The following is a 26,097-nucleotide window of genomic DNA, read 5'->3' on the forward strand; positions in this document are numbered from 1 at the left end:
CTTTCGAAAATGTTTTCCCCCTTTCAGATACTGTTGGTTAGATACCTCGGATCGAGCACTTGGAGGATCAACATATCTCTTGAAGTATATCTGATTGTAATGTTTTATCTTGCAAGTTGACTTTATTTTGGTGACATGGACCTTATTTTTAAAGTATTGGATTTTATAGTGTTTACACTTTTGCTATTAATATTCGGTTTATCGTGATTTTGATTTTTAAGACATGTTTTAAATTAATTTATTACTTATTGGTATTATATTTATGAATTGGGTTTTTGATAGTATAATATCATGTCATTTATAATGTGATTTTACATTGATTGAATAACGGTTTCAGTAAATGTCTTTAAGAATCATGTATGTGATCTACTAAACTTAGTCGAAACGCATAGGCCGGGTCTAGGGGGTTACAATTAAAATTAATTTCTAGTATCTATTAAAATGATCGTTTTAACTTAAATGATTGAGAATCTTTCAAATAATAATTACCGTATAATCACTCTATACCAATAAAATAAATCTTGAGCCTAGATTTATGTTCTTATATGAATCCCCTTGAACATGTTATTGTTTTAGAAAATATCTTATATTAACTACAATTTAACCTATAAGTATTTAATTTTAAATACTACTTATAATCATTTTGAACCAAATCTTATTTGAATCCCTTTGAATTTGTTTTTGTTTTAAATACTATCTTATAACCACTTCAAATTATTCAAAGAAAACTCTATGTAAAAAATTTTCAACTATAAATCAAACATTAAAATTGATTTAGTGTTAAGTGCAATTATAAATCAAAAAATGAAAGTAAAGTGATAACTTAGGAGTAATAATAAAGTTTAGTTACTAAGTTTGTAATTTACCCTTGATATTATTGTAACCTTTGAAATGAAAACTTGAGTGTTTATGCAAAGATGTTTTTGGACGAACAAGCCCATCCGAAGCCCACCGACCTTATTTTACCATTTTGTTGTACTTGGATTTTGGATACCCATCAGTTCCCTCTCTCTTATCGGCTGCTCGGCGGCGAGGAAAACGGCGGTAGCTTCGCAAGAACCAGGGTAGTCTTACATCCTCTTTTTTTTTTTAATTTCCATTTTCACAAAGGGTCGATTAGCATAGACTGATTAAACCCCAGTGTGATGCTCTCGTAATTTGAAGATTGATTGTCCGTAAAGCTCTTGGGTTGTTTTAATTTAATGAAAGATTGAATATTTTCAGCTGTTCATTTTCGAAAGCTTTTAGTTTTCGCTTGAGTTACTTGACTTTTCACCATGAATCATACGCGGCATATCAGATATGATTATGGGATATAGTCCTCTAATTTTCATTCAAATTCATGAAGAACTTGGAAAACACATGTTCTTTTACTCGCGTTCCAATCCGATTAATGTAGGTTACCACTCTTGTTTAAATGGTTCGAACCGTGTACATTGGTTCTTGATTTCTGCTCGTTAGTTAGTCCCCATTTGCTTGGACTAGATGATAGAATGGATGTTTTTACTTCTTTGAGAATCAATTTGAATTGTCTTTTGCTAATGCCATCGAGATATTCTGTTGGTTCTAGTGCCATTTCCATTTGCATCATGCAACCGAAACTAAATGTGGGTGTAATCGAGCTGAGTTGAGCTTAAGTTGTAAGAAACTCAAGCTTAATCGAACTTCACGGCTCTAAGCTTTGTTTGAGCTTGATTGAGTTTTACTTAAAATTCAAGCTATATTTGAGATAGAAATCAAGCTAGCTCACTCGGTTAAGCACATTTGTCTAGTCAGCTCAATTATTTGCACTTGAGCTCAAATGCTAATGGGATTTTTCAGTATTGATTAAACCTCTAAAGCTCAATTAGGCTTGTGAGCTACTCAAGTCAAACATTAGGATATTCTAATTTGGCTTGCTTGGTAGCTCGATCTTTTTTATTCTAATGTTAAGTATGTTCAATTTTAGAAAGTTTTTTCATCTACTCGAAAAGTCTTTTGAGCACCATATCTGTATGCTTATGTCTAGGTATGCTTCGAATGTAAATATTTTAAGGAAAATGAAGGATTTGAGCAATATAATCTCTCAAGCTTAACTCATAGCAAAATTTTGATTCTTCTTTTTGGTTGAATTGTGTTGTTTAGGCATCAACTCTTGGAAGCTAGTTTTAACTTTCAAGCACCTTTTTGGGTACTAATTTCAGCTTTCACTTCCCTTGCACCAAGCCATCACATCTCACGCATCGCCATAATCAAACGCGAAAATGGCGAGCTATCTATGGAGAAAATATGCAGATTATGTTTACAACAAATGGGAAAGAACGCTTCTTTGGGACATGTTAGAGCCTTACCGAAGAGCCAAATCTTTTACGCCTCTTGTTACCATTTATATTGCAGCTTTTTACACAGGCGTCGTTGGTGCCGCCATTACTGAGCAACTCTACAAGGTAATTTCATTTCTGTTGTTTCCCTGGATTTCCTTGCACTATTATGCTAAAGGGTTTGCCTTTCTTTTTCTAAAATGTTGGAAATACAAGTTTATTTGAATGAGTTTATTGAGTCATTTGAAATTCTTGGGATTTGGAGTTCATACATGTAAACTGGAAATCTATGTATTTGGGGATATGACATCTAAGGATATCCTCCAAATACATAGAAAAACTTAGAAAAATCTAGCCATACCTGTGTCGGATACATTCCCATATATGACACTTACACCCGAGTTCGAGTAACATAGCTGGACATCACAGTACGAAATTTTGAAATACTTGCGAATTAATGTGTGTTGAAGTTTTTGAATTGCCAGTAGCTTAATTCTCAGTATATGGTAACTGTATTTCGGCAAGCTACTATTAGGCTCCGTGGCCCTGATGTATAGGATGTATAGCAATCTGTGTTTAAAAAATCCTATCAATCGGTTTATTTTCGGGCAGGCTGACTTGTCCAGTATAATATTTCAACCTGGGGGGATATTGAACTGGCCTAAAAACCACTTTATTTTCGATTTTCTGAATATACAACATGTTCAGTATGTTCATCCAATTCATGAATGAAGAGTGAAATATACAACACAAGCAATTCAAACATATTGTAGAAGCTCATTGAATCCATGTTGTGCTATTGATCAGGAAAAGTACTGGGAAGATCATCCTGAGGAAGCAGTGCCGCTCATGAAGCCGAAATTTTATGGTGGACCTTGGAAGGTGCTCAAAGGTGATGTCCTCCCACCTAATGAATGAAAACCGAAAGATTTTCTCGAGGAAAATGATGCTCGGACTAGTCATTTTTCTTTTGGTACTTACGTTTGACCCATCAATGTCGGATATATATACTCATATCCAATGTTCACATCTGAATCAAGTAATATAGGTTTGGTATGCATATGGAAAGCAATGCTCTTTATCTATATATAAAGTGACCGATTGAGTTGACGCTACAAGTGAATCGAACATCAATTTAGTTAATAATTTTAAAATATCATACTTTATTCAATAACATCTTATAGTTAATTTTTTTAATTTAAGTTTATTATATGGCGTCTTTTAAAAGAACATCCGTTATAAAAATATCAATGGAACTTTGGTTTAAGTGGTAAAATGAAGATTTTTGAGAACTTATATTAGAAACTCAACTTATGTGAAAAATATTATTGGTTTTCCTATTTTTTAAAAATAAAATAACTATAATTTGTTCTAAATTTTTTAACTTTTTAATAAAAGGGTAAAATATGTAAATAGTCCCTCAATTGTTAGGTTTTTTTTGTTGAGTTTCTCGTCAGTGAAAAGTTATAAAATAGTCATTTAATTTAAAAAAAATTACAAGTTGATAATTTTTGTTGTTGAAAAGTTAATGGTGGATAATACAATTAATAAAATTGGTATAATAAAAACTTAGTCTTTAATTTTTACTCAATGTTATGATTTGATCTTAATTCTTAAAAGTTAACCTTCTATATTTTAAAATTGCATCAATTTAGTTTATCTTATAATTCATTTTCATCATTATCGTCTTCACCATTATCTTTCACCACCACACGGGTCGCCATTCCTTCACCATTACCGTCAGCCATCACGGTGGATTGGAGTATCAAGGAACATTCGAAAGAGAGATTTTTGCTTGCAATTCATGAGTGCAATGAAGGTTTGTGGTTCATAGTAAATCACAGTCATCATGAAGATGAATATATAGACATCGAGAAAGGGATCAAGATTGGAGTTGTGATTTTGTTTTGGGTATAAGACTTGGGCTGAAATTGAACTGATACATGTGTTATATAATGTACAATGGCATATTGGGACCGAAATTAAGAAACTTCAATTAAAAAACACCTTATAATTAAAGGATAACTATCCATTTTTCTATTTCTTTCCTGCCACAAGTAATAGATGAAATAATTCCAGGTGAGTCTGGTAATGATGGAAGCTGGTGACTTCCCCCTACCATTCCACTGAATCCATTCCAACACTATACGAACCGTGCTGCATCAACAAATGATCTCTACTATCCTTACCCCCATTACATAACAAGGATATGTATCAACTTGACATCCTCGAGCCTTCGATCTGGTTTTCGTCGGGAATCTATCATGTATAGCCATCCATATCTGGGAATATTCTCATAGGTAATGGGTGTTAAAGCAGTAGAAATCACACTGAAGCCGTGGTTTGTAGGCATGAATCAGTATAAATACTATGAAACATGGATATTCACAGTAATCGTCATCTTTTGCTGTCTTCTGCAAATAAATTACTTGAACAAGGTAAGCGTCAAGACTTAGATTTCAATGCATATAAATCATACTCTTACCTTGTTGTCAGTTGAAATAAACATAAGCTAACCTAATTTACTCACTTGAATTGCTGATAAACAATAGATTTGGTGGACAGAGGATGAGAAACTGTGCTGTCCAACTCCCCCATTTACCATTGGAGTTGTGTTACTAGTTCTAACACTAACTATTTGGACAACATTGCAAATTACTCATTTTTAAATTAATTACTTTTCTAATCATATTTTTCAAGCTTATATTCTTAATTTACATATGTTTATCGGCTCTAGCTTCAAGTATTGTTGTTTTCTTGTTGCTACTAAAAGCTTAAGCTTTTTATTATTTTGTTGCAGGCTTTGGACAAGTTTAACACTGCTTTTGTATGTCCTGTTCACTGCATTCGTCCTTAATGCCAGCATGATCATGTCATGTTTAAAGTAGGTTTTCTTAAAACATTCTTACCCACTCTAACTATAAATGCATCGAGCTATTCCAAGTGATTTTTACAAAGAATTGAAAAGTCATCAATAGTATAAGAAATTTCTTCCTTCTTGTACTATCTCTCTCAACCAGCCAAGAAAATTCATCGTTTTGTCTTTCTGATGACTACTTTGATGCAGTAACGAAGGGGCAAAAAGACTGGAAATTTGCATGCAATTCCAAAGAGAAGAAAAGTCTTGTGGAATCAGAACTAATTTCCACCGATTGTGTGGTTGTGCTCATTCAGTCCATCTCAAACAGAGAAGAAATTTGCTATATATCTTTGTCTGTTTAATGACTTGACTTAAACAGAGTGGTGGGGCTTAAATTTCATGGAGTGATAATAGGGCAAAAAGACTTTGACATTTGCATGCAATGCCAAAGACTCCCTACCAATACATGCACACAAAGGTTTTCCTATAAATATGTTGTCTATACAAACAATCTTCCTTCACAGCCATAGCCAGCAAACATGAAGAATCTCCATTTCCTGATTTCCCTCTTCTTTCTCTTCTCTTACTTCCTTTCTCTTGTGTTTTCCTTTTCTCCTACTCAGACTCATCTCCCAAAACAATATTGCCTTGATGACCAGAGATTCTCTCTGTTGCAATTGCAGCATGATCTCTACTATGCCCCAAATTTTACTTTCACTTCCAAATTTGAGTTGTGGGATCTCAACACTGATTGTTGCTCTTGGGAAGGTGTTACCTGTGATGATGCCATTGGTCATGTCACTGGCCTTGATCTAAGCTACAAAAACCTTTCCGGGACCTTTCACTCCATTTTCGATCTCCATCATCTTCAGCACCTTAACCTTGCTGGAAACAATTTCAACACCACTCTGCCTTCCTATGGGTTTGATAAACTCCCAAATCTAACTCATCTCAACCTTTCAAGCTCATGTTTCCATGGCCAAATTCCAGTGGAGATCTCATACTTAACACGGTTAGTTTCTCTTGATCTATCTTATCAAGATGATTGCTATCGGATAAATCAGTATTATGATGATGATTTAGCTACTCTAAAACTAGAGAAACCAAGCTTCAAGACATTGATCAAGAATTTGAAGTTTCTCAGAGAGCTTCATTTGGATGGTGTAGACATTTCATCTCAAAATAGTAAATGGTGTGAAGCCACATCTCTAGTACTTTCCAACCTACAAGTGATGAGCTTGGCAAATTGTGGTTTAAAAGGTCCATTATGCTCTTCATTCTCAAGACTTCCTTTTCTTTCCAAACTTATCCTTGATGGAAACCCCATCTCTTATCTACCTTCCAATTTCTTGAAAAATTCCTCCCATTTGATTTCTGTCCGTTTAGTAAGTTGTGATTTGAGTGGACATTTTCCAACAGAAATTCTCTTATTGCCAAGAATTCAAAGCATTGACCTTTCATATAATGAGCAACTTATGGGTCAGTTTCCAGAATTTCCATCTAATAGTGCTTTACAGAGTCTCTCACTTTCAGAAACAAATTTCAGCGGAAAGTTACCCGAATCAATTGGTAGCCTTAAGTTTTTGACAGACTTAACTCTTGATGGTTGCAATTTTTTTGGATCCATTCCATGTTCAATTGCAAATCTTAGTCACCTGGTGAAGCTGGATCTATCAGATAACAAATTCAGTGGTTTGATCCCTCCCTTCCATACATTTGGAGTTCCAAATCTTGCATATCTCAATTTGGAATCCAACATGCTTTCTGGATCAATACATTCTTCTTTATTTACTCTTCCATCATTGCGGACCTTGTCTCTCATAGAAACCCAATTTGTTGGGAAAATTGATGAGTTCTCCAATGCATCTTCTTCATTGATGGAGGAATTATATTTAGGAGATAATTATTTATCGGGACCAATCCCGAAGTCGATACTTCAACTTCGGAGGCTTGAAGAGCTTTATATTTATGGCAATAGCCTTGGTTCTATGAAACTTAACATGTTCTTCGAGATAAATAACTTAAGGTTTCTTAGCCTATACGACATAGGCTTGTTAACTGAAAGTGACAACAAAAACCTTACTTTTCCCCAGCTGGACACATTGCATCTAAGCTCATGCAACCTTACTGAATTTCCAGAATTCATCAAAACACAAGACAAGTTGGTTGAGCTAGATCTTTCTAACAACCATATCCATGGTGTTGTGCCTAACTGGTTGTGGAAGGGCTCTCTTTCATGGGTAGACCTTTCTTTCAATCCAATTGATTTCCCAAAACAGGTTCCCATAGGTGATGCAAGCTTCTCTTTTCCAAAGCTGACAAATTTATATATGAGCTCCTGTAACATAAGTGCATTTTCAGAGTTCTTAAGGAGTCAAGAAAATTTAGTTGAACTCGACCTTTCAAATAACACAATAAGTGGTGCAATACCAAACTGGGTGTGGAAGAAAAGTTTGCGTGATCTGAGACTTGCTAATAACCATCTCTCATCTTTGGACCAACTTTTACCCAACCACAGTTTAACTTCTTTGCAAGGCTCCTTACCTTCACCTATTTGCAATATGAGTAGACTTTTCCTTTTTGATGCATCTTATAACAATTTGAGCGGCCTCATTCCAAGCTGCTTAGGCAGTTTGAGTGCTCTCACTTTGTTGAATTTGCAAGGAAATAACTTTGTTGGAATATTACCAGAATTTTCAAAAGCAAACCAACTACAACTTCTCATAGTAAGTGAGAATAGATTAGAAGGGAAGTTGCCAAGATCATTATCGGAATGCACTCAGCTTCAAGTTTTAGATGTCGGAAACAACACTATGCATGATACATTCCCCTTTTGGTTGGAGAAATTGCCTGCATTGATGCTTCTAATATTGCGATATAATAAATTTTATGGTCAAATTAAACCTTTCAAAAGTAAAATTGTTTTCCCATCTTTGGATGTGTTGGACATTGCCTCTAACGAATTTTCTGGCGAACTATCCATTAATTTCTTTCAAGCCACTCAACTAAGGTCACTCAAAATAGGTGGGAATAAATTGGGAGGGAATCTGCCAAGATCGTTAGCCAATTGTACAAAACTTGAAGTTTTGGACCTTGGAAACAATATGCTTCATGATACATTCCCGTTTTGGTTGGAGAAGTTGCCTTCCTTGAAGGTTCTCATTCTGCGAGCAAACAGATTTTATGGTACAACTAAAGTGTTTGACACCGAACGTGGTTTTCCAATGCTACGCATATTGGACATTGCTTCCAACAACTTTTCAGGTTACTTGTCCATTGAATTTTTGAGAAGTTTGAAGGCAATAACAATGCTGACTGATGGTGACAAAGTAAAGCTGGATTACATTGGAGACGAGAACTATCAAGACTCTGTGACAATTGTCAACAAAGGGGTTGAAATGTTTTATCAGAAAGTCTTAACCATTCTCACTTGTCTTGACCTTTCCAATAACAGCTTCCATGGGAGAATACCAGAAGAAATACAAATTCTCAAGTCACTCAAAGTGCTAAACTTATCCAGCAATGACTTCTCCGGAGGAATACCATCAGCACTTGACAACCTAAAAGACCTCGAGTCTTTGGATCTCTCACAGAACAAGCTCTCGGGGAAGATTCCTCCACAGCTTGCAAGTCTAACTTTCTTGGAAGTATTGAACTTATCTTACAACCAACTTGAAGGGAGCATACCACAAGGAAACCAATTCAATACATTTGCAAATGATTCTTACCGGGGGAACCCAAAATTATGCGGAACACCATTTTCAAGGAATTGCAATGAAGTTGGTCTTCCAATGCCACCTCCTCCAGGGGAAGATGAAGAAGAATCATGGTTAGATGTTATGTCTACTTGGCAAATTGCTTTGGTAGGCTATGGAAGTGGTTTGGTGGTTGGGATATGTATTGGATATACAGTGCTGAATGAGCTGGGAAACAAATGGGTTTACAAGTTGACAAGGCGTGGGAAAAGAAATAGAAGAACTAGGTGACTCCATCAGAATTCATGATTTAAAATCAGTTGGTTAGCATTTCCTTTTGAAACTAGACAGGTATTTTCAGCCCCTTTTCCCTTATTCCCATGAACTGGTGTGTAGTTGAAAAGCCAATTTACTTTTGTTTCTAATGATTTATGTTGCAAATTATGCCAGCCCGCATTGCATTGTGTTGTCGGATTCACGTTGTCCGGGAAATTGCAAAATGGTGTAACAACAACTAATCTGCTTCCTACTCTAACTCAGATGTTGAGAAAGCTTGGAGTTGAGTTTCATGACGAGGTCTATGATCATAAATCTCGAACACGGTATGTTTTACCATCAATAATATCTGTTTTATAGGAATTGATCATCATTTTAGTTACTTTTAATGTTCATATAGGAGAGGGTTTGGCAGAATTTATCTGTAGATCATATATTGCTACAATACCTTAAGATAACTGGTAAACGTGATGAGCAGTAAGTGTTCTCTTTCCTTCTCGTTTGGCATGTTTGAGAAGTTATATCATCTGTAGTTTGACTTATGTTTTGTAATGCGAACAACAAGATCGTTTCCGTTATCTTCTCGATTTCGTTGCAGGGGCCAAAATATCTAGTGTCTTGGCTGCCAAACTCAAGAATCAAGATCATAATGGTTATATATATACAGGTGACATTTTTTGGTACTGTATATGTCTATATTTGAAATCATAGATTGTAGGCAACAACTTCAACCATTATTCCAAAGTGAACTTACAACATAATCTTGTAGGCGATTGGGAGATAATTAATGTCATTTGAAGACATATGATGATGGCTATGCTACGCTTCAATTCACAAACCATTTGGGGGTAATCTTTCTCTGCTACTGCAATTTCATTACAATAATGCTGTTATAAAACAGATCATGGAGCCATAAGGTGCGCACATAAAATCTTGTATTACCATTGGTAATAAGGTTTTCAAGTATTTGATTTTTACATGTCTTATAATTCACTTATTTAACTTCTGCAGGTGACAATCTCAGTGACAACATTGAAGGAGCAGAACTGGATTCTTCACGGATTGCTGGCTTAAAACCGACTTCTTAATTTCTCTCTACGATCGTTTTCACAGAGATGTCCGTTGGTATAACACTGAGTCGGGGACCCTAAAAGTCCGTTCTTGGCTGGCCAAGCATGGGTTGGAGGATAATTGAAAATGGAAGCCCTGTGCTCGCTGTAACACAAGATGGTAAAACATGATGGCCATCAGATGTTCCGGAAATCCAGGTTTGTTCTAACATGCATATCAACTTGTTTGATTAATCATATCATCGGTGATTGATGAACATTGCTACGTTCTTTACAGGGGAATGCCTGAGAGGGAGACTGTAGATGATCCAGTTGAGCTTAGACGGGAAAGCGAGACTATACATGACGAGCTTGCTATTCAGCACATGGGATCGACAATTCTATCCGGAACTTGAGAAGAAAGGTTACCACATGCTGCGGGTTGATGTCGACACCAAGAAAGGTGGTCTTAAAATAAACCCGGATTTTTTGTCGTTTTCGGAGCTGAACCTGAAGGCCCTCGCCTGGTTCATGAGATAAGATATACAGGTGGTGACTGCACTTCAGATATTTGGATTTAAGCAACTCAAAACCAGTTTGGCTATGAAGAAATCATCCTTTGTAATTTGTTGGAAAAAAATGACAAATAACAATCAATGGAACCATATGGTCTACAAGCAATTATGATCATTGTTTATATGGCCGGGAAGAATCAATTCAATGACTTCAAAATTCAATAAAAAATAAAGAAAACTCCATCGGATGTAAAATGATTAACTTTAATTTTAAATTTTAATTAAAAATTTAATTTCAATCTGATTTAACATGATTTTTAATTTTAATTTAAAGAAATAGATGTAGGTGACCCCATCAGAATCCATGTTTCAAAATCATCATGCAAGTATTTTCTTTTGAAACTAGAGTTCTGTAAATTGCTAGTAGGTCGAGCTGGGAGGCTTAAAGAGGCTTATAATCTCATCAATTCTGTGTCAATGGTTCACGACGTAATGCTTCGGAAGAGTTTGCTTGGAGATTGTCGAATTAACAAGGACAATTGCAGGGATTGCATTGTTATCGAACTTCTATGCCGTACGCGAGAGATGGGATGATGTTGGTAGTGTGTGGAGAACCAACTGTGTTATAATACTGACAAGTTTGGCGTTTGATTAGTACAAGTGAAGGATGTCATCCAATACTAAATAAACTCAATGAACATTGAAGGCAGTTTAAACACAAACGACTCCGAAGAAAACACACCAAAAGCCATAGATTTTGCAAAGAAAAAGAACCCAAAATATAAAACAGCACATATTGTATAGCACCCTGGAATTTGTCATTCAGTGAATGTTTCTTTTTCCTTGAATTCTTCGAACCAACCTTGTAACATTCCTCTGCCAATCTCCTTCAACCCTTCTCACAAGCCACCATGGCCTTCCAGTGGTGAACACGATGTATGCAGTGCTTATTCCTACCACAACTCCACTTCCATAACCCATCATTACAAGTTTCCACAAAAAGCTTATTGGAGAACCTTCATCGTCTTTCCTTATCTTTTTTGCAGGAGATTTCGGCCCCTCTCTGTTGCCGCATTGCTTTGTCAATGGGAAGCCACATAATCCCAAGTTCCCCTGATACGAATCATTCTCAAATGTGTTGAATTGCTTTCATAGGGTATGGGTACCACGATGTTGTTCTGTAAAAAATTCAACACTTCAAGAAATGTCAGGTTTGTCAACTGGGAAGGAAAACTGCAACTGAGCTTGTTTGACGAAAGATCCAATGATTCAAGTTGTATTAAGTTCCCCAACGACTGTGGAATATGGCCGGTGAAGCTGTTGTGAGACAGGTTGAGCATTTGGATTGCATAAAGTTCTCCAATCGCCTCGGGGATGTTTCCATGGAATCGATTACTCTAAAAATCAATGGATGTGAAAATGAGTAACGTTCTCGCTAGCTCTATCCCCATCTCTGATCTTTTTGACGTTATATTCACAGAAATTTGACCATCTTCATTAAATGAACCAAATAGAAGTCTACGGGGCATGAAGGATGGATGCATTATGCTTCGTACATCCTTGAGAGCATCCAAATTTTGGAAAAATGTTGAAGGCAAGGAACCAGTAAATTCATTGTGAGAGAGATCAACAATTTGTAATGATGAAAAGGATGATTTAACATCTTTGGAAATGTTCAAAGGACCATGAAACCTCCAAAACTTGCAGCTCTGAAAGAACACCCTACTAGTGGGGAAAGGTGCCACTGAACTTTTTATTTGCTGAATTTAAACTTCCTCTAGTGCAATACTGGAAGTGCTAGCTCATTCAGGCTTCAATTCACAAGTCATTTGTGGTAATCTTCCTCTAGTACTCAACGTTCATGGTAAAAACCAAATGATTATTTCAATTAAAAGAATCTTATAATGACTAAGTTTTTACAACAAAAAAAAAATCTCTCTTTGTGCTATCAATCTATCCATCTCAGCCAGCTAAGAAAATTCACACTTTTGTCTTATAATGACTATTTTCATGCAGTCAAAAAGACTTGCACATTTGCATGCAATACCAAAGACTAAAGACTCCAACTAATAAAAATCTCATACCATCATATTTTGTGTCTCCGAAATTGGAACTAGTTTTCTCCAAATAATTGAAAATTTGTTATATATTTTTGTCTTTCAAATGACTATTCTTAAACAGAGAAATTTCCATGCAGTAAAGAAGGGGCTAAAAGACTTGGACATATGCATGCAATGCCAAAGACCAAGACCGAGGGCAATAACATCTCATTCTGTCATTTTCTTTTTTGGTCCAAAATTGAAGTTAATACAATACAAATTTTCAATTTAAAATGTTTAACAAGAGATAATGTAAGTGTGGCCTCGAATATAAATCAATATTTTCTTAGTCACCTGGTTAATCTGGATCTATCATTTAACAATTTAAGTGGATCAATACCATCTTCTTTATTTACTCTTCCATCATTGAGGGTCCTGTCTCTCACTGCAAATCAATTGGTTGGAAAAATTGATGAGTTCCCCGATGCGTCTTCTTCGTTGATTGAGGAATTGAGTTTAGGGAGTAATTATTTATCAGGACCAATACCAAAGTCACTCTTTCAACTTCCACCGCTTGAATTGCTTTGTATTGGAGACAATAGCTCTAGATCCATGAAGTTTGACATGTTCTTTAACCTCAAGAACTTAAGGATTCTCGACCTATCCAATAAAAGCTTGTTAATTGAAAGCGAGAACATAAGTCTTACTCAATTTCCCAAACTAGGATTCTCGGCCTTTACTTTTAGGCGCATGTAACCTCACTGTATTTCCAGAGTTCTTAAGGAGTCTAGAAAATATAGAATTTCTCGACCTTTCAAATAACAGAGTAAGTGGTGCAATACCAAACTGGGTGTGGAAGAGAAGTTTGAGTTATCTGAATCTCGCTAATAACCATCTCTCATCTTTGGACCAATTTTTACCCAACCGAAGTTTAACTTCTTCTTCACCAGCTCCTTATCTAGACCTATTTGTAATTTGAGTCGACCTTGGAGTTTCGATATATCTCATAACAATTTGAGTGGCCCAATTCCAAATTGCTTGGGTAAATTGAGTGCTCTCAATTCCTTGAATCTACAAGGAAATAATTTCAGTGGAATCTTACCAGATTTTTCAAAAGCAACTGAACTGGGGATTCTAAAGGTCAGTGGGAATAGATTGGAAGGAAAATTGCCAAAAATCATTAGCGCAATGCACTAAGCTTCAAGTTTTGGATGTGGGAAACAGCATAATGCACGATATATTCCCTTTTTGGTTGGAAAGTTTGCCTGTACTGATGGTTTTGTGTTATGGTTGGGCGAGAAGAAGAGAAAATCAAGAAGAGAATGAATTGGGAAATTCGGGGAATGAATTAGGGATTGGAAAAGATGAGATTTTACCTGCTGATGAAATGGAGACAAGATGAGATAAGTTTTGGGTCGATACAAGCCGTAGCCCAACAGAGTGGAAAATTCCTCGACACCTGCACCGAAGATTGCAACCGTTAGAAAGGATTGTCAGCTGTCATTCCTTGTTTGATACATTGTGAATGAATAATGCATTGTACTAAGAAAAGAGAGACATGAAATGAATGAATGAAGTCTCAATTTCTCTTAATCCCTTTCTTCTATTCTGAAACCTTTCTTCTCGATAATTCTCTTTTCTACCTGAGCTATAACATTTTGATATTGAGAGAAAACAAATTTTATCGCCAAATCAAACATCCCAAACATAAACTTGTTTTCCCAACTCTGGATGTGTTAGACATTGCATCTAATGAATTTTCCGGAGAACTATCCGTGGATTTCCTTAATGCCACTCAACTAAGGTCGCTCAAAATCGGTGGGAATAAATTGGAAGGGAAGCTGGCAACATCATTAGCCAATTGCTCAAAACTTGAGGTTCTGGACCTCGGAAACAATGTTTTATGACGCATTCCCGTTTTGGTTGGAGAAGCTGCCTTCCTTGAAAGTTCTCATTCTACGAGGCAACATGTTTTATGGTACAATTACAAAAGAGAAAATCGCCTCAGTGACCAAAAATGCCTTATAATATACGATTTTAACCAACTTTTTTTGGATTTGCCAAAATGACCAACAAAATCGCAACGCGAAATAAAAATCGCAACGCGATCACCAGAATCGCAAATCAGTTTCCAAAATCGCAACGCGATTCTTGAAAATCGCAATGCGATAGTACAAATTCGCATTGCGATTTTCCAGAATCGCAACGCGAATATGAAAATCGCAACGCGAACACATAAATCGCAACGCGTATCCGTAAATCGCAACGTGTATCCGTAAATCGCAACGCGTATCCGTAAATCGTAATGCGTATCCGTATATCGCAACGCGTATCCGTAAATGGCAACGACAATACGTAAAATTGCAACGCGTATCCGTAAATCGCAACGCGATTTTTAAAGCGCCATTATAATCGCTACGCGTATTTTATTTTCAAATTACAAAAACGAATATTAAGACAAAATCCCGTAATCGCAACTCATAACCTAAAACCTAAAATCACAACTCAGTCCCATCTCCATCTCTCACTCTCTACGGCGAAATCCGTCCCCATCTCCGAAGATTTCCGTCCCCATCTCCGGCGAAATCCCTCACAACCATTCACGGTCAGAAATCCCTCACAATATTCAGAAATGGAAAATCAACCTCCGAGGGTTAGTTTTTTTAATTATTTTTATTTTGAAATTTTTGCATTATTGTAGGTTTTTCATATTGAAACTGATGATAAGTTTACTGGTCATTTCAATAATAGATTAACCATTTCACTTAGATTTCATTTCGCGTTGCGATTCTCTCGTTGCGATTTTCATTTCGCGTTGCTATTCTCTCGTTGCGATTTTCAAGTTAGTATTTGTCTTTGTCTTTGTTCTGTCTTTTGGTTGAAGTAATGCAATCCATTCAAGTTTCAATTTGCATAAGAGTCGCAACGAGAGAAATGAAAATCGCAACGTGAAAATGACTATCTGCAACGAGAAAAATGAAAATCGCAACGAGAGAATCGCAACGCGAAATGAAAATCGCAACGAGAGAATCGCAACGCGAAACCAAAATCGCATTGCGATTTTCATTTCGCGTTGCGATTCTCTCGTTGCGATTTTCATTTCTCTCGTTGCGACAGTCATTCTCTCGTTGCGATTTTCATTTCAACCAAAAGACAAAACAGTGTTGCAAATTTTAGTTTCAAGAATAAACTACTACTTTTTATGTTTATTGTTTTTGGTATATCTTCACAGTGTAGTTTTTGGTATATCTAACTTGGTATGTTTATTGTTTTTGTAGAAATTTTTTTCGGCTTCATTGACATTAAGGAATAAAGTTAGCCTAGCCACTACAATTGCTTCGAAGCTTTCACCTGCACAAAGACAATTGTTTGAGGAAACCTGCTTCGGGCCATGGCTGAGAGTACAACATCCGGGTGGAGATGCTAATTTGACCCATTTGTGGCTTCAGACCATGACATCAAATCTACCCGACAATATACAACGTGGTGAGGAAGAGATATGGTTTCATTTTCCACCAGCGTATACTTGTTTTGGGCGGAAGGAGTTCTGCTTAATCACTGGTCTACGATTCAGACACGATGATGTAGGCCGGTACACTCGTCATATCGCCCGCCCATCATGGTTATCCCGGGTTTTTCCGGATGAGTCAATGGAGAAGCCGAACCTACACGTCGACGACCTGAAGAAATTGTTTAATAAGAAAGATGGTTTCACTCGGATGGATGACGTCGATGTTGTCCGAGTATGCCTTCTACTACTTGTGTATGCCGGCTTTTTAGGCAGAGAGGCCAGACAACCTATTCCTCGGGAGCTAATAATATTGGTAGAGGACCTGAATGCATGGAATCTGTTTCCGTGGGGTTCGTATATATGGAAAGCTACCTGGACTAAGTTGTCTACTGCCTTTGATGACCACAAAAGTTTGCGTGGCGATGGGTCGAAATACACTTTGTCAGGCTTTGTTTGGGCCTTTAAGGTAAGAATTTCTATATAATGTTTCTAAAATTATAATTAATTATTTAACAATTACTAATTTTGTTATTATATTGTTTGTAGATTTGGATATTCGAGGCTTTCCCCAGCATGCGTACATATGCAATAAAAACGTCAAATGATATTCTCAGGGCTATTTCCTGGAAGAGGAAAAATCTGTTGGATTGGGAAGACTTAATACCATATGCGACAATAAATAATGTAAGTTAACACAAATACTTTCATATAATATATAAACAAGTTATTAATAGTAGACGTTTAACTTTGTTTGAGTTTTTATATTGTTAGGAGGCCAACATTCCATTACAAATACTGACACCCACAGAGGAAGAGCTTGCCACTGATTGGTGGCAAGCTAGTCAGAGTTTTTTGATGGCACGGATGATGAGCAGCATCCACTTCCTCCAATTCGAGAGCCATCACCTCACCCAGAGCCATCACCCGATCGACCCGACTATACACCTCTAGAACGAGAGCCATCACCTATCCCGTCACATCATCGAGCCTCTTCTCCACCATCACCTCATGATAGGCGACCGGTAAAGAGGCCACGACATTTATCTCCTTGTTCTCCACCTCCACGGGATGAGTTACGTGATGAGGTCAATGCCTTGCGTGAGGAGATCGGTACTCTACGCGATAACGATGGTGCATGGCGTGTGGAGGTGTCAACTTTACGTGGTGAGGTTGCCGCTCTACGTGAGATGATAGTATCGTTGCAGAATGAGGTTCATACTCTACGCAACGAGGTAAGTTTAAGATTTTCCATATTTAACTTGATGATAAATTTACTCGTAATTTCACTTAGATTAGCCATTTCACTTAGATTGCTTAGTAAATTTATTCGGTTGCTGCCAATTCTGCTAAACTGTGTATTCTTTAAGACTGTGAAATAGTATTTGTCTTTGTTTTGTCTTTTGGTTGAAAATAAATTTGTTCGGTTGCTGCCAATTCTCCTAAACTAATACCCTGAAGTCAGTATTTGTCTTTGTTTTGTCTATTGGTTGAAGTAATGCAATCCATTCAAGTTTCAATTTGCAGAAGAAGAAATAGTTTACTTTCGCAACACGAAACTTAAAATCGCAACGAGAGAATCGCAACGCGAAATGAAAATCGCAACGCGAAACCAAAATCGCAACGACAAAATCGCAACGCGAAACCAAAATCGCATTGCGATTTTGATTTCGCGTTGCGATTCTCTCGTTGCGATTTTTATTTCGCATTGCGATTCTGTCATTGCGATTTTCATTTCGCGTTGCGATTTTGGTTTCGCGTTGCGATTTTGGTTTCTCGTTGCGATTCTCATTTCGCGTTGCGATTTTAAGTTTCGTGTTGCGAAAGTAAACTATTTCTTCTTCTGCAAATTGAAACTTGAATGGATTGCATTACTTCAACCAATAGACAAAACAAAGACAAATACTAACTTCAGGGTATTAGTTTGAAACATATTTTTCTTTGTTATCTGATGCATTTTGTGAACTATGATAGAATAATGACTTGGGTGAATACAATGCAAGTTTGAAACATATTTGTCTTTGTTTTCACTGTTTAAATATCATGTCTGTTTATTTACTGATTTTTGTATTTAATTATTTAGCGGCCCGATAGAGTGGATGCTTTACGTCGGGTTATGCTTGCACGACGGAGTTCACGTATCAGACAGCGTGCACGTGCTATTAAGTCTCCGTACACCCCAATAGTGCGAAGACACCGCAAGAAGAAGCCCGACTCGCCTGTCATCCCTCAAGAGTCCACTCCTATCGTTGAAGAGGCCCCTCCTATCATTCCTCGAGAGTCCCCTCCCACCGTTCAAGAGGCCACTGTCATCATTGAAGAGGTCCCTCCCACCATTCAAGAGCCCGATTCACATGGCGTCATATGTAGGCTTCTTGAGAAACCCTCTGACGTGCCGGACATAATGGATGAGAGTTGGCTCTCGTATAAGTTACCGGCCAGTACCATTCCGGTATCGGAAGTGGAGAGGAGACAACTACCAGACACAATTCTGGATAACACCCTTTGGGCTAAGACCGCAGTTGATTTTTATCTACATGAGCGGAGCCAGGGGTGTTTCACTGACATATGCAAGCTCACCGATGATATCTATTTGTTGCTTGATCGGTCTTGGTGGGGCGTATTATTAGGGGTCGAAGACAATGGCTATTTCGATGGGGGGGTAAGTCTTATATTTTTCTTATATTTCAATTTGATCAATTTTTTTTTTTAATTTATGTAAGTCACTAATATATGTCTTTTTTTGTAAAACAGCATATCGATGCGTGGGTGACACGTCTTATAATAATAAGAAAACTTAAGAAAAATAAAAATATACGATATACAATTATGCCGACGTCTTTTAACGCCGTTCACTTGAAGAATCAACGAGATGAATCATTTGATTTGGGCAATGGACAAGCTAAACTTTATCCTGCATGGTGGGAGGTCGATAAGGTTAGTATTTATTTTAGATTGAGTTTAAAGGTTTTATGAAATAAGTGCGCAAATGAATGAATTATTACTTATGATTGCAGGTGTTTATCCTTGTTTTGGAACGTAAACATTGGATTCTCGTCGAGCTTCAGCTCCCATCCCTTAAGACAATAGTGTATGACAGCATGATAAATTACATATCATTGGCTGATTTAAGAGATATTATTAAGGGATGGAGCTCTCATTTGGCTAAATTCTTGGATGCGATCAATTATTGGACTCGTTCTGGAAACAAGAAGCCAAAGAAGCTCAATATTACAGTTATTAGAGACGAGACCGCGCCACAACAAACGGAAGGAGCCAGAGGAGATTGTGGTCCTCTCGTATGCTTGGCGTTGGAGCGTTTGACGACGGGAAGCACCAAGTATCTACCTCCCCCCGATAGAGATAGAGCTGCAGTAGGCTTGTGGTTTCGGCATTATATGGCTAAATCGATATATACGAGACGCTGCCTACCTGCATCCGCGTTATAAAAATATCCATAAACAATTGGTAAGTTTATAGACTTTTGGTTTGAAAATGTTTGGTTAAGTACCTAGAATTCAATAATTTGCTGTTTGTAGGTTTTAGATGTGTAGAAAGTGTTGTTTGAGCAAATGTTTGGTTTCTGCAGGTTAATCTCAGAAGTGAACTGCGTGAAAATGATGTATGGCTGCAAAAGTTGATTCAATAGTTTAATTGATTGTTTTTTGATTGTTTAATTGATTTGTAAAAGTTGATTCAATAGTAGATGATTGGAAATAAGAATTATTGCTTATTTTTTGATTGTTTAATTGATTTGTAAAAGATGATTTGTAAAAGTTGATTTGTGTAATTGATGCGAACATAATTCTTATTTGTGCTTGTTTAATTGATTGAAATGTAATGGTTGATTTTGTTGATTTCAATCTGCATTATGTTGAAGGCAAAAATGACTATCGCAATGCGGAAATGAAAATCGTAATGCGAAATGAAAATCGCAACGAGAGAATCGCAATGCGAAATGAAAATCGCAATGCGGAAATGAAAATCGCAACGAGAGAATCGCAATGCGATTTTCATTTCGCATTGCGATTTCATTTCCGCATTGCGATTCTCTCGTTGCGATTTTCATTTCGCATTGCGATTTTCATTTCCGCATTGCGATTCTCTCGTTGTGATTTTCATTTCGCATTGCGATTTTCATTTCGCATTGCGATTTTCATTTCCGCATTGCGATTTTCATGTTGGGATTTTCATTCCGCATTGCAATTCTCTCGTTGCGATTGTAATTTCCGTGTTGCGATAGTCAAATGCATGCCTAATAAGTGATAACAACTGAATAACAAGAGTTGGTTAAGTCAAAATGGTTGGCCTGAGTCATTAATTCAACTGAAAATGTTAAAAGTTCACACATAAAATCCACATAATACAACGTTTGCATTTAAAAATCACCTAAGTTAACAGTCCCAAAAGGTGAAGCCAGTTGTGATTGGGATTTTAAAGATGATTGCCTTTTGCTTGACACCATATGAGCTTTGGATTTTGATGAGGATCGATATTTTGGTAGAGGAAAAGATGATTGTGATGGCACTGGTGATCCACATGTCAACCTTGTATGACCACTTTCCTTGCACCGACTACATGTCGATCTCTTCTTCTCTTCACCCTTAGACGGTATACGATCGTGACTTTTTGGTCGGCCAGGTAGCCTTCTGTCCATGGCTGGTGGCAAAACTGTTTGTAAGTCATCTGGTATGTCCCACTCAGAAGGATGTGGAATAGGGTAGACAATCTCGGCATAAGTCTGTCGATAAACTTCTGTAGTGTAGCAATCCATAGCGTATGCACTTGAATCATCTTGGTTTAAATGAAGAGCAACTTTTATAACATGGCCACACGGATAACCAGATGTTTGCCATTTCATACAACTACACGTCTTTGCATTTAGATCGACCAGCCCATTTAAGTTATTATCCAGTACTTGAAACAAAGTGTTTGAACATGGTTCAACTCTCCATGACGTTGACTTCACAACACGTTTCGTTATCTTTTTTTCAGTCCATGGTGTAACACGATGTTCCAATGTTCCTGTAAATTTAAATAACAATACTTAGTAAAATATATAAATATGATAAGTTACGAATTCAAAGAAATAATACCTGCATGGTTTCTTTTCTTGTAGTACCACTGTTGAATAGAGGCTCGAAAAAACTCCATTAACATAGTAATGGGTAATTTCCGGGAATGACGACTTAGAGCGTTGATTGATTCTGCACTATTAGACGTCATGAAACCATATCTTGCTCCAAGTTGATGTACTCTTGACCATCTTTCAAACCCGACATCTTCTAGTGTTTGAGCACACTGAGGCAAAACACGTCTTAAACAATTTATATGCTTATTGAAATCCACTTCCCGATAAGCTTTTACAGCCTTCCAGTATGTCCATTTGTGTTTTTTTATACCAGCAGACCTTGATTTTAGATTTCTATACAAATGAACACCACAAAGTCCATGAAAAGCATCTGGGAAACACCTTCTAACAGCGTTGTCAATTGAGTTTGCCCTATCGGATATGATTTTCAGATTGCTAATAGGACCTATGCAATCCCTAAGATGCCCCATAAACCATGTCCATGAATCAGAGGTTTCAGATTTGCCAACCCCGTAAGCTATTGGCAATATCCCATTGTTAGCATCCATGGCTACTGCTAATAAGTTTACTCCAAGGTATCGACCTTTCAAATGTGCTCCGTCAACTATAATAATTGGGCGCATGCAAGTAATAAACGAACGAATCTACAAAATAATATACACAAGAAATATAATCATTTAAATGTGAAATGCATGTAACTAACAAAAATGAGTCAACAAAATTATATTGATTTACTAACCGTAGCACCAATGGCGATAAACAGCAACTCAAAGTGTCCATCTCTATCTGTTTTGATATGAGTTACCGACCCAGGATTTTTCAGCTTTAAATTGTGACAATAAGCCGGCAGTTGGGCAAACGATGCTTCTGGCGACCCCTCAACAATTCCAAGGCATAACATTTGGCTCTCCAAGCTTGAGAATATGATATACTAATCTTGAACCGAGCATTCATGTCAGTCATAATTTCATGTCCCCGATATACCCTGCCATTCAAAAACATTAACTCAGCCAGAAAACCGCCCAACACCTTTTTGTTTGCCTGTCTATGGTGAGGAAAAACTTGGGTTCTTGAACATGTATGTTTATCAATAAAAGTCCTAACTTGAAACATTTCGCAATCTTTTATCCTCTTTGCAATCATATGCCACGTACAGTTTTTGTCAATCATACACCTTGTTTCGGAACGATCTTTGCTTGATTTGTTAACTTTTAGTTGATAGCCATCTTCCACACATTTCGTATACAAAGCTATCTTCAAGTCTTCCTTTGTATCAAAACAATCATCTTTCTTGATACGAATAACTTTTGTGTAACAATCAACTGCTTTCTTTACCAACTCTTCTTCCGGTATCTGAAGTAATTCTGGCATATTCCAGTTATACGCCCGTGGCATTTTCTTTTCTTCGGGGACTTTTTCTTCTTCTTTTTCTTCTTCAGGATTATATGAATTACAGAATGGATGTTCAACATGTTCATTCACAGTCGTAACTTCCTCCTCATTATCATCAACAATATCTTCTTCGGCAACGGCTGTTTCATCATCAAAATTCGGGTATTGACCAATATCAAAATCATTACACGCAGGGTCTGTTTCTTCTTCTGAAACATCATCAAAATCCGTGTATTGACCAATATCAAAGTCCGGATATTGACCAAGACCAAATTTCGAATACTGACTAGTACTCACAATTTTTTCTGTTGGCTCATCATCGTCTAACTGGTCAATACGAAAACCGGAATTTGGTGCTGAAAGTTGATTGGGATTTGGATTAGAGAAAGGTTGTGGGTTTTGAGAAAAACTTAGTTGATTACTACCCGCTACTGACCCAACAATACTACTTCTAGGTTCAACAACATACAATGTAACATCATCTTGTGAAACACTAATGTAAGCAATGAATCGTTCAACATCTTCATTGTCGGTTAACAAATAAACTTTACCATTTCTATGATAAGATAGCCTAAATCCACTTAGGGGCTCTAAATTCAATTTCTTTGAAACACGTAGCATTAGAGTTTCATAAGTTAACTTTTGTAAAGACAATTTTAGTTGAAGATTCATGGGTAAAGGCATATATTGTAAAACACCATGAACATTATCCCATGACCCTCCAAAACACAAATCTATCCAAACATGATCAACATTAGATGATTTCATGGTTGTAAATTAATTTACTAAACATACGAGCTGCGAAACTAAAACCTGTTGCCGGATTGGGAAGGATGTCGTTGGATATAGGAACGGATGTCGCCGGAGAGAGTGATAGATGGAGATGGAATGAGTTGCGATTTAGGGATTTAGTTTATGATTTGCTGCTGTTGCGTAGTTATATACCCAAAATTTCAGTGTTGCGATTTACAGATTCTCGTTGCGATTTACGGATTATCGTTGCGATTTACAGATTCTCGTTGCGATTTACGGATTATCGTTGCGATTTATGGATACGCGTTGCGATTTACGGATATGCATTGCGATTTACGGATACGCATTGCGATTTACGGATACGCGTTGCGATTTACGGATACACGTTGCGGTTTACGGATACGCGTTGCGTACTACTTCTAGGTTCAACAACATACAATGTAACATCATCTTGTGAAACACTAATGTAAGCAATGAATCGTTCAACATCTTCATTGTCGGTTAACAAATAAACTTTACCATTTCTCTGATAAGATAGCCTAAATCCAATTAGGGGCTCTAAATTCAATTTCTTTGAAACACGTAGCATTAGAGTTTCATAAGTTAACTTTTGTAAAGACAATTTTAGTTGAAGATTCATGGGTAAAGGCATATATTGTAAAACACCATGAACATTCTCCCATGACCCTCCAAAACACAAATCTATCCAAACATGATCAACATTAGATGATTTCATGGTTGTAAATTAATTTACTAAACAGACGAGCTGCGAAACTAAAACCTGTTGCCGGATTGGGAAGGATGTCGTTGGATATAGGAACGGATGTCGCCAGAGAGAGTGATAGATGGAGATGGAATGAGTTGCGATTTAGGGATTTAGTTTATGATTTGCTGCTGTTGCGTAGTTATATACCCAAAATTTCAGTGTTGTGATTTACAGATTCTCGTTGCGATTTACGGATTATCGTTGCGATTTACAGATTCTCGTTGCGATTTACGGATTATCGTTGCGATTTACGGATACGCGTTGCGATTTACGGATATGTATTGCGATTTACGGATACGCGTTGCTATTTACGGATACACGTTGCGGTTTACGGATACACATTGCGATTTATGTGTTCGCGTTGCGATTTTCATATTCGCGTTGCGATTCTGGAAAATCGCAATGCGAATTTGTACTATCGCATTGCGATTTTCAAGAATCGCGTTGCGATTTTGGAAACTGATTTGTGATTCTGGGGATCGCATTGCGATTTTTATTTCGCGTTGCGATTTTGTTGGTCATTTTGGCAAATCCAAAAAAAAGTTGGTTAAAATCGTATATTATAAGGCATTTTTGGTCACTGAGGCGATTTTCTCATTACAAAATTCGACACCGAACGTGGTTTTCCAATGCTACGCATATTGGACATTGCCTCCAACAACTTTTCAGGTGACTTGTCCGTTGAATTTTTACGAAGTTTGAAGGTAATGGCAATGATAACTGATGGCGACAAAGCTAAGCTAAATTACATTGGAAAGGAGTACTATCAATACTCTGTGACAATTGTCAACAAAGGAGTTGAAATGTTTTATCAGAAAGTCTTGACCATTCTCACTTGTCTTGACCTTTCCAACAACAGTTTCCATAGGACAATACCAGAAGAAATACAAATTCTCATGTCTCTCAAAGTGTTAAACTTGTCCCATAATAGCTTCTCCGACCAAATCCCATCAGCACTTGACAATCTAAAAGAACTCGAGTCTTTGGATCTCTCACAAAACAAACTGTCAGGGAAGATTCCTCCACAGCTTACGAGTCTAACTTTCCTGGAGGCACTGAACTTGTCTTACAACCAACTTGAAGGGAGCATACCACAAAGCAACCAATTCAATACATTTACGAATGACTCTTATCTTGGGAACCCAAAATTATGTGGACCACCATTTTCAAAGAAATGCAATGATGTTGGTCTTCCGATGCCACCTCCTCCAGAGGAAGACGAAGAAGAATCGTGGTTACACGTTATGTCGACTTGGCAAATTGCTTTGGTAGGCTATGCTAGTGGTTTGGTAGCTGGGCTATGTATTGGATATACAGTGATGAATGAGTTGGGAAACAATTGGGTTTACAAGTTCAAAAAGTATGGGAAAAGAACTAGAAGAACTGGGTGACTCTCCATCAGAATTCATGTTTCAAAATCATCAGGTAAGCATTTCCTTGAAATTAGAGTTTCTCTAAAGTGAAAAGATAGTTGTGAAGTGCGATTCATGTACATATTCTTTTGAATTTAGGTACTGACTTATATTTTTCTTATAGGAAGTACTTGAACCAGAACATGGAAAGTAAAATTAGGAAGTACTTGAAATTGTGACAACTTTCAAGTTATTGAGAATGATGTTGAAAAGATCATTGATTGGGTTATTGCGACAACGTAAGAAGTCATCACCTCCATATTTTGAATCCTCTGCTTTCCCAGATAATGATATCCATGCTTTGAACATAGAAATTGACACAATTTTACTCAAATGGGGTTATTGTGCAAGTATAATTATATGTACCTAGGATTCTAGGATTTGATGTACACTCATGTAATCTTCTTGTAATTTGCGGTCCACTACTTATTACATATTCC

At 37.0% G+C, this 26,097-nt stretch overlaps 2 protein-coding genes across 9 annotated transcripts; both read left to right on the forward strand.

Annotated features, from left to right (window-relative positions):
* Positions 1–938: 938 nt before the first annotated feature.
* On the forward strand, positions 939–3,357 carry LOC120159484 (uncharacterized protein At4g29660-like). 2 transcript variants are annotated; one of them, XM_039170080.1, is made up of 3 exons: positions 939–1,063; positions 2,234–2,426; positions 3,108–3,356. In XM_039170080.1, the coding sequence occupies exons 2-3, from the start codon at positions 2,244–2,246 to the stop codon at positions 3,216–3,218; spliced, it is 294 nt and encodes a 97-aa protein (XP_039026011.1). In that variant the 5' UTR covers positions 939–1,063; positions 2,234–2,243; the 3' UTR covers positions 3,219–3,356. The 2 variants fall into 2 exon arrangements, with proteins under 2 accessions (XP_039026011.1, XP_039026012.1); XM_039170081.1 differs by lacking the exon at positions 939–1,063 and having other exon boundaries at positions 2,216–2,426; positions 3,108–3,357.
* A 2,306-nt stretch (positions 3,358–5,663) lies between these two features.
* On the forward strand, positions 5,664–25,828 carry LOC120159483 (receptor-like protein 7). 7 transcript variants are annotated; one of them, XR_005519359.1, is made up of 7 exons: positions 5,668–9,206; positions 9,306–9,457; positions 9,532–9,798; positions 9,901–10,048; positions 10,143–10,399; positions 10,479–10,729; positions 11,123–11,229. XR_005519359.1 is itself a non-coding variant. In XM_039170077.1 (3 exons), exons 1-2 carry the CDS (start codon positions 5,700–5,702, stop codon positions 25,634–25,636), a joined length of 3,447 nt encoding a protein of 1,148 aa, XP_039026008.1. In that variant the 5' UTR covers positions 5,664–5,699; the 3' UTR covers positions 25,637–25,674; positions 25,782–25,828. The 7 variants fall into 7 exon arrangements, 5 of the variants coding, with proteins under 5 accessions (XP_039026008.1, XP_039026007.1, XP_039026009.1 ...); XR_005519360.1 differs by lacking the exon at positions 11,123–11,229 and having other exon boundaries at positions 5,668–9,457; positions 10,479–10,861; XM_039170077.1 differs by lacking the exons at positions 9,306–9,457; positions 9,532–9,798; positions 9,901–10,048; ... (1 more) ...; positions 10,479–10,729; positions 11,123–11,229 and adding exons at positions 25,518–25,674; positions 25,782–25,828 and having other exon boundaries at positions 5,664–9,027.
* Positions 25,829–26,097: the final 269 nt, after the last annotated feature.

Source organism: Hibiscus syriacus, unplaced genomic scaffold (genome assembly GCF_006381635.1).
Source record: "Hibiscus syriacus cultivar Baekdansim isolate YM2019G1 unplaced genomic scaffold, ASM638163v2 tig00111366_pilon, whole genome shotgun sequence".
Classification (NCBI taxonomy): Eukaryota; Viridiplantae; Streptophyta; class Magnoliopsida; order Malvales; family Malvaceae; genus Hibiscus; species Hibiscus syriacus.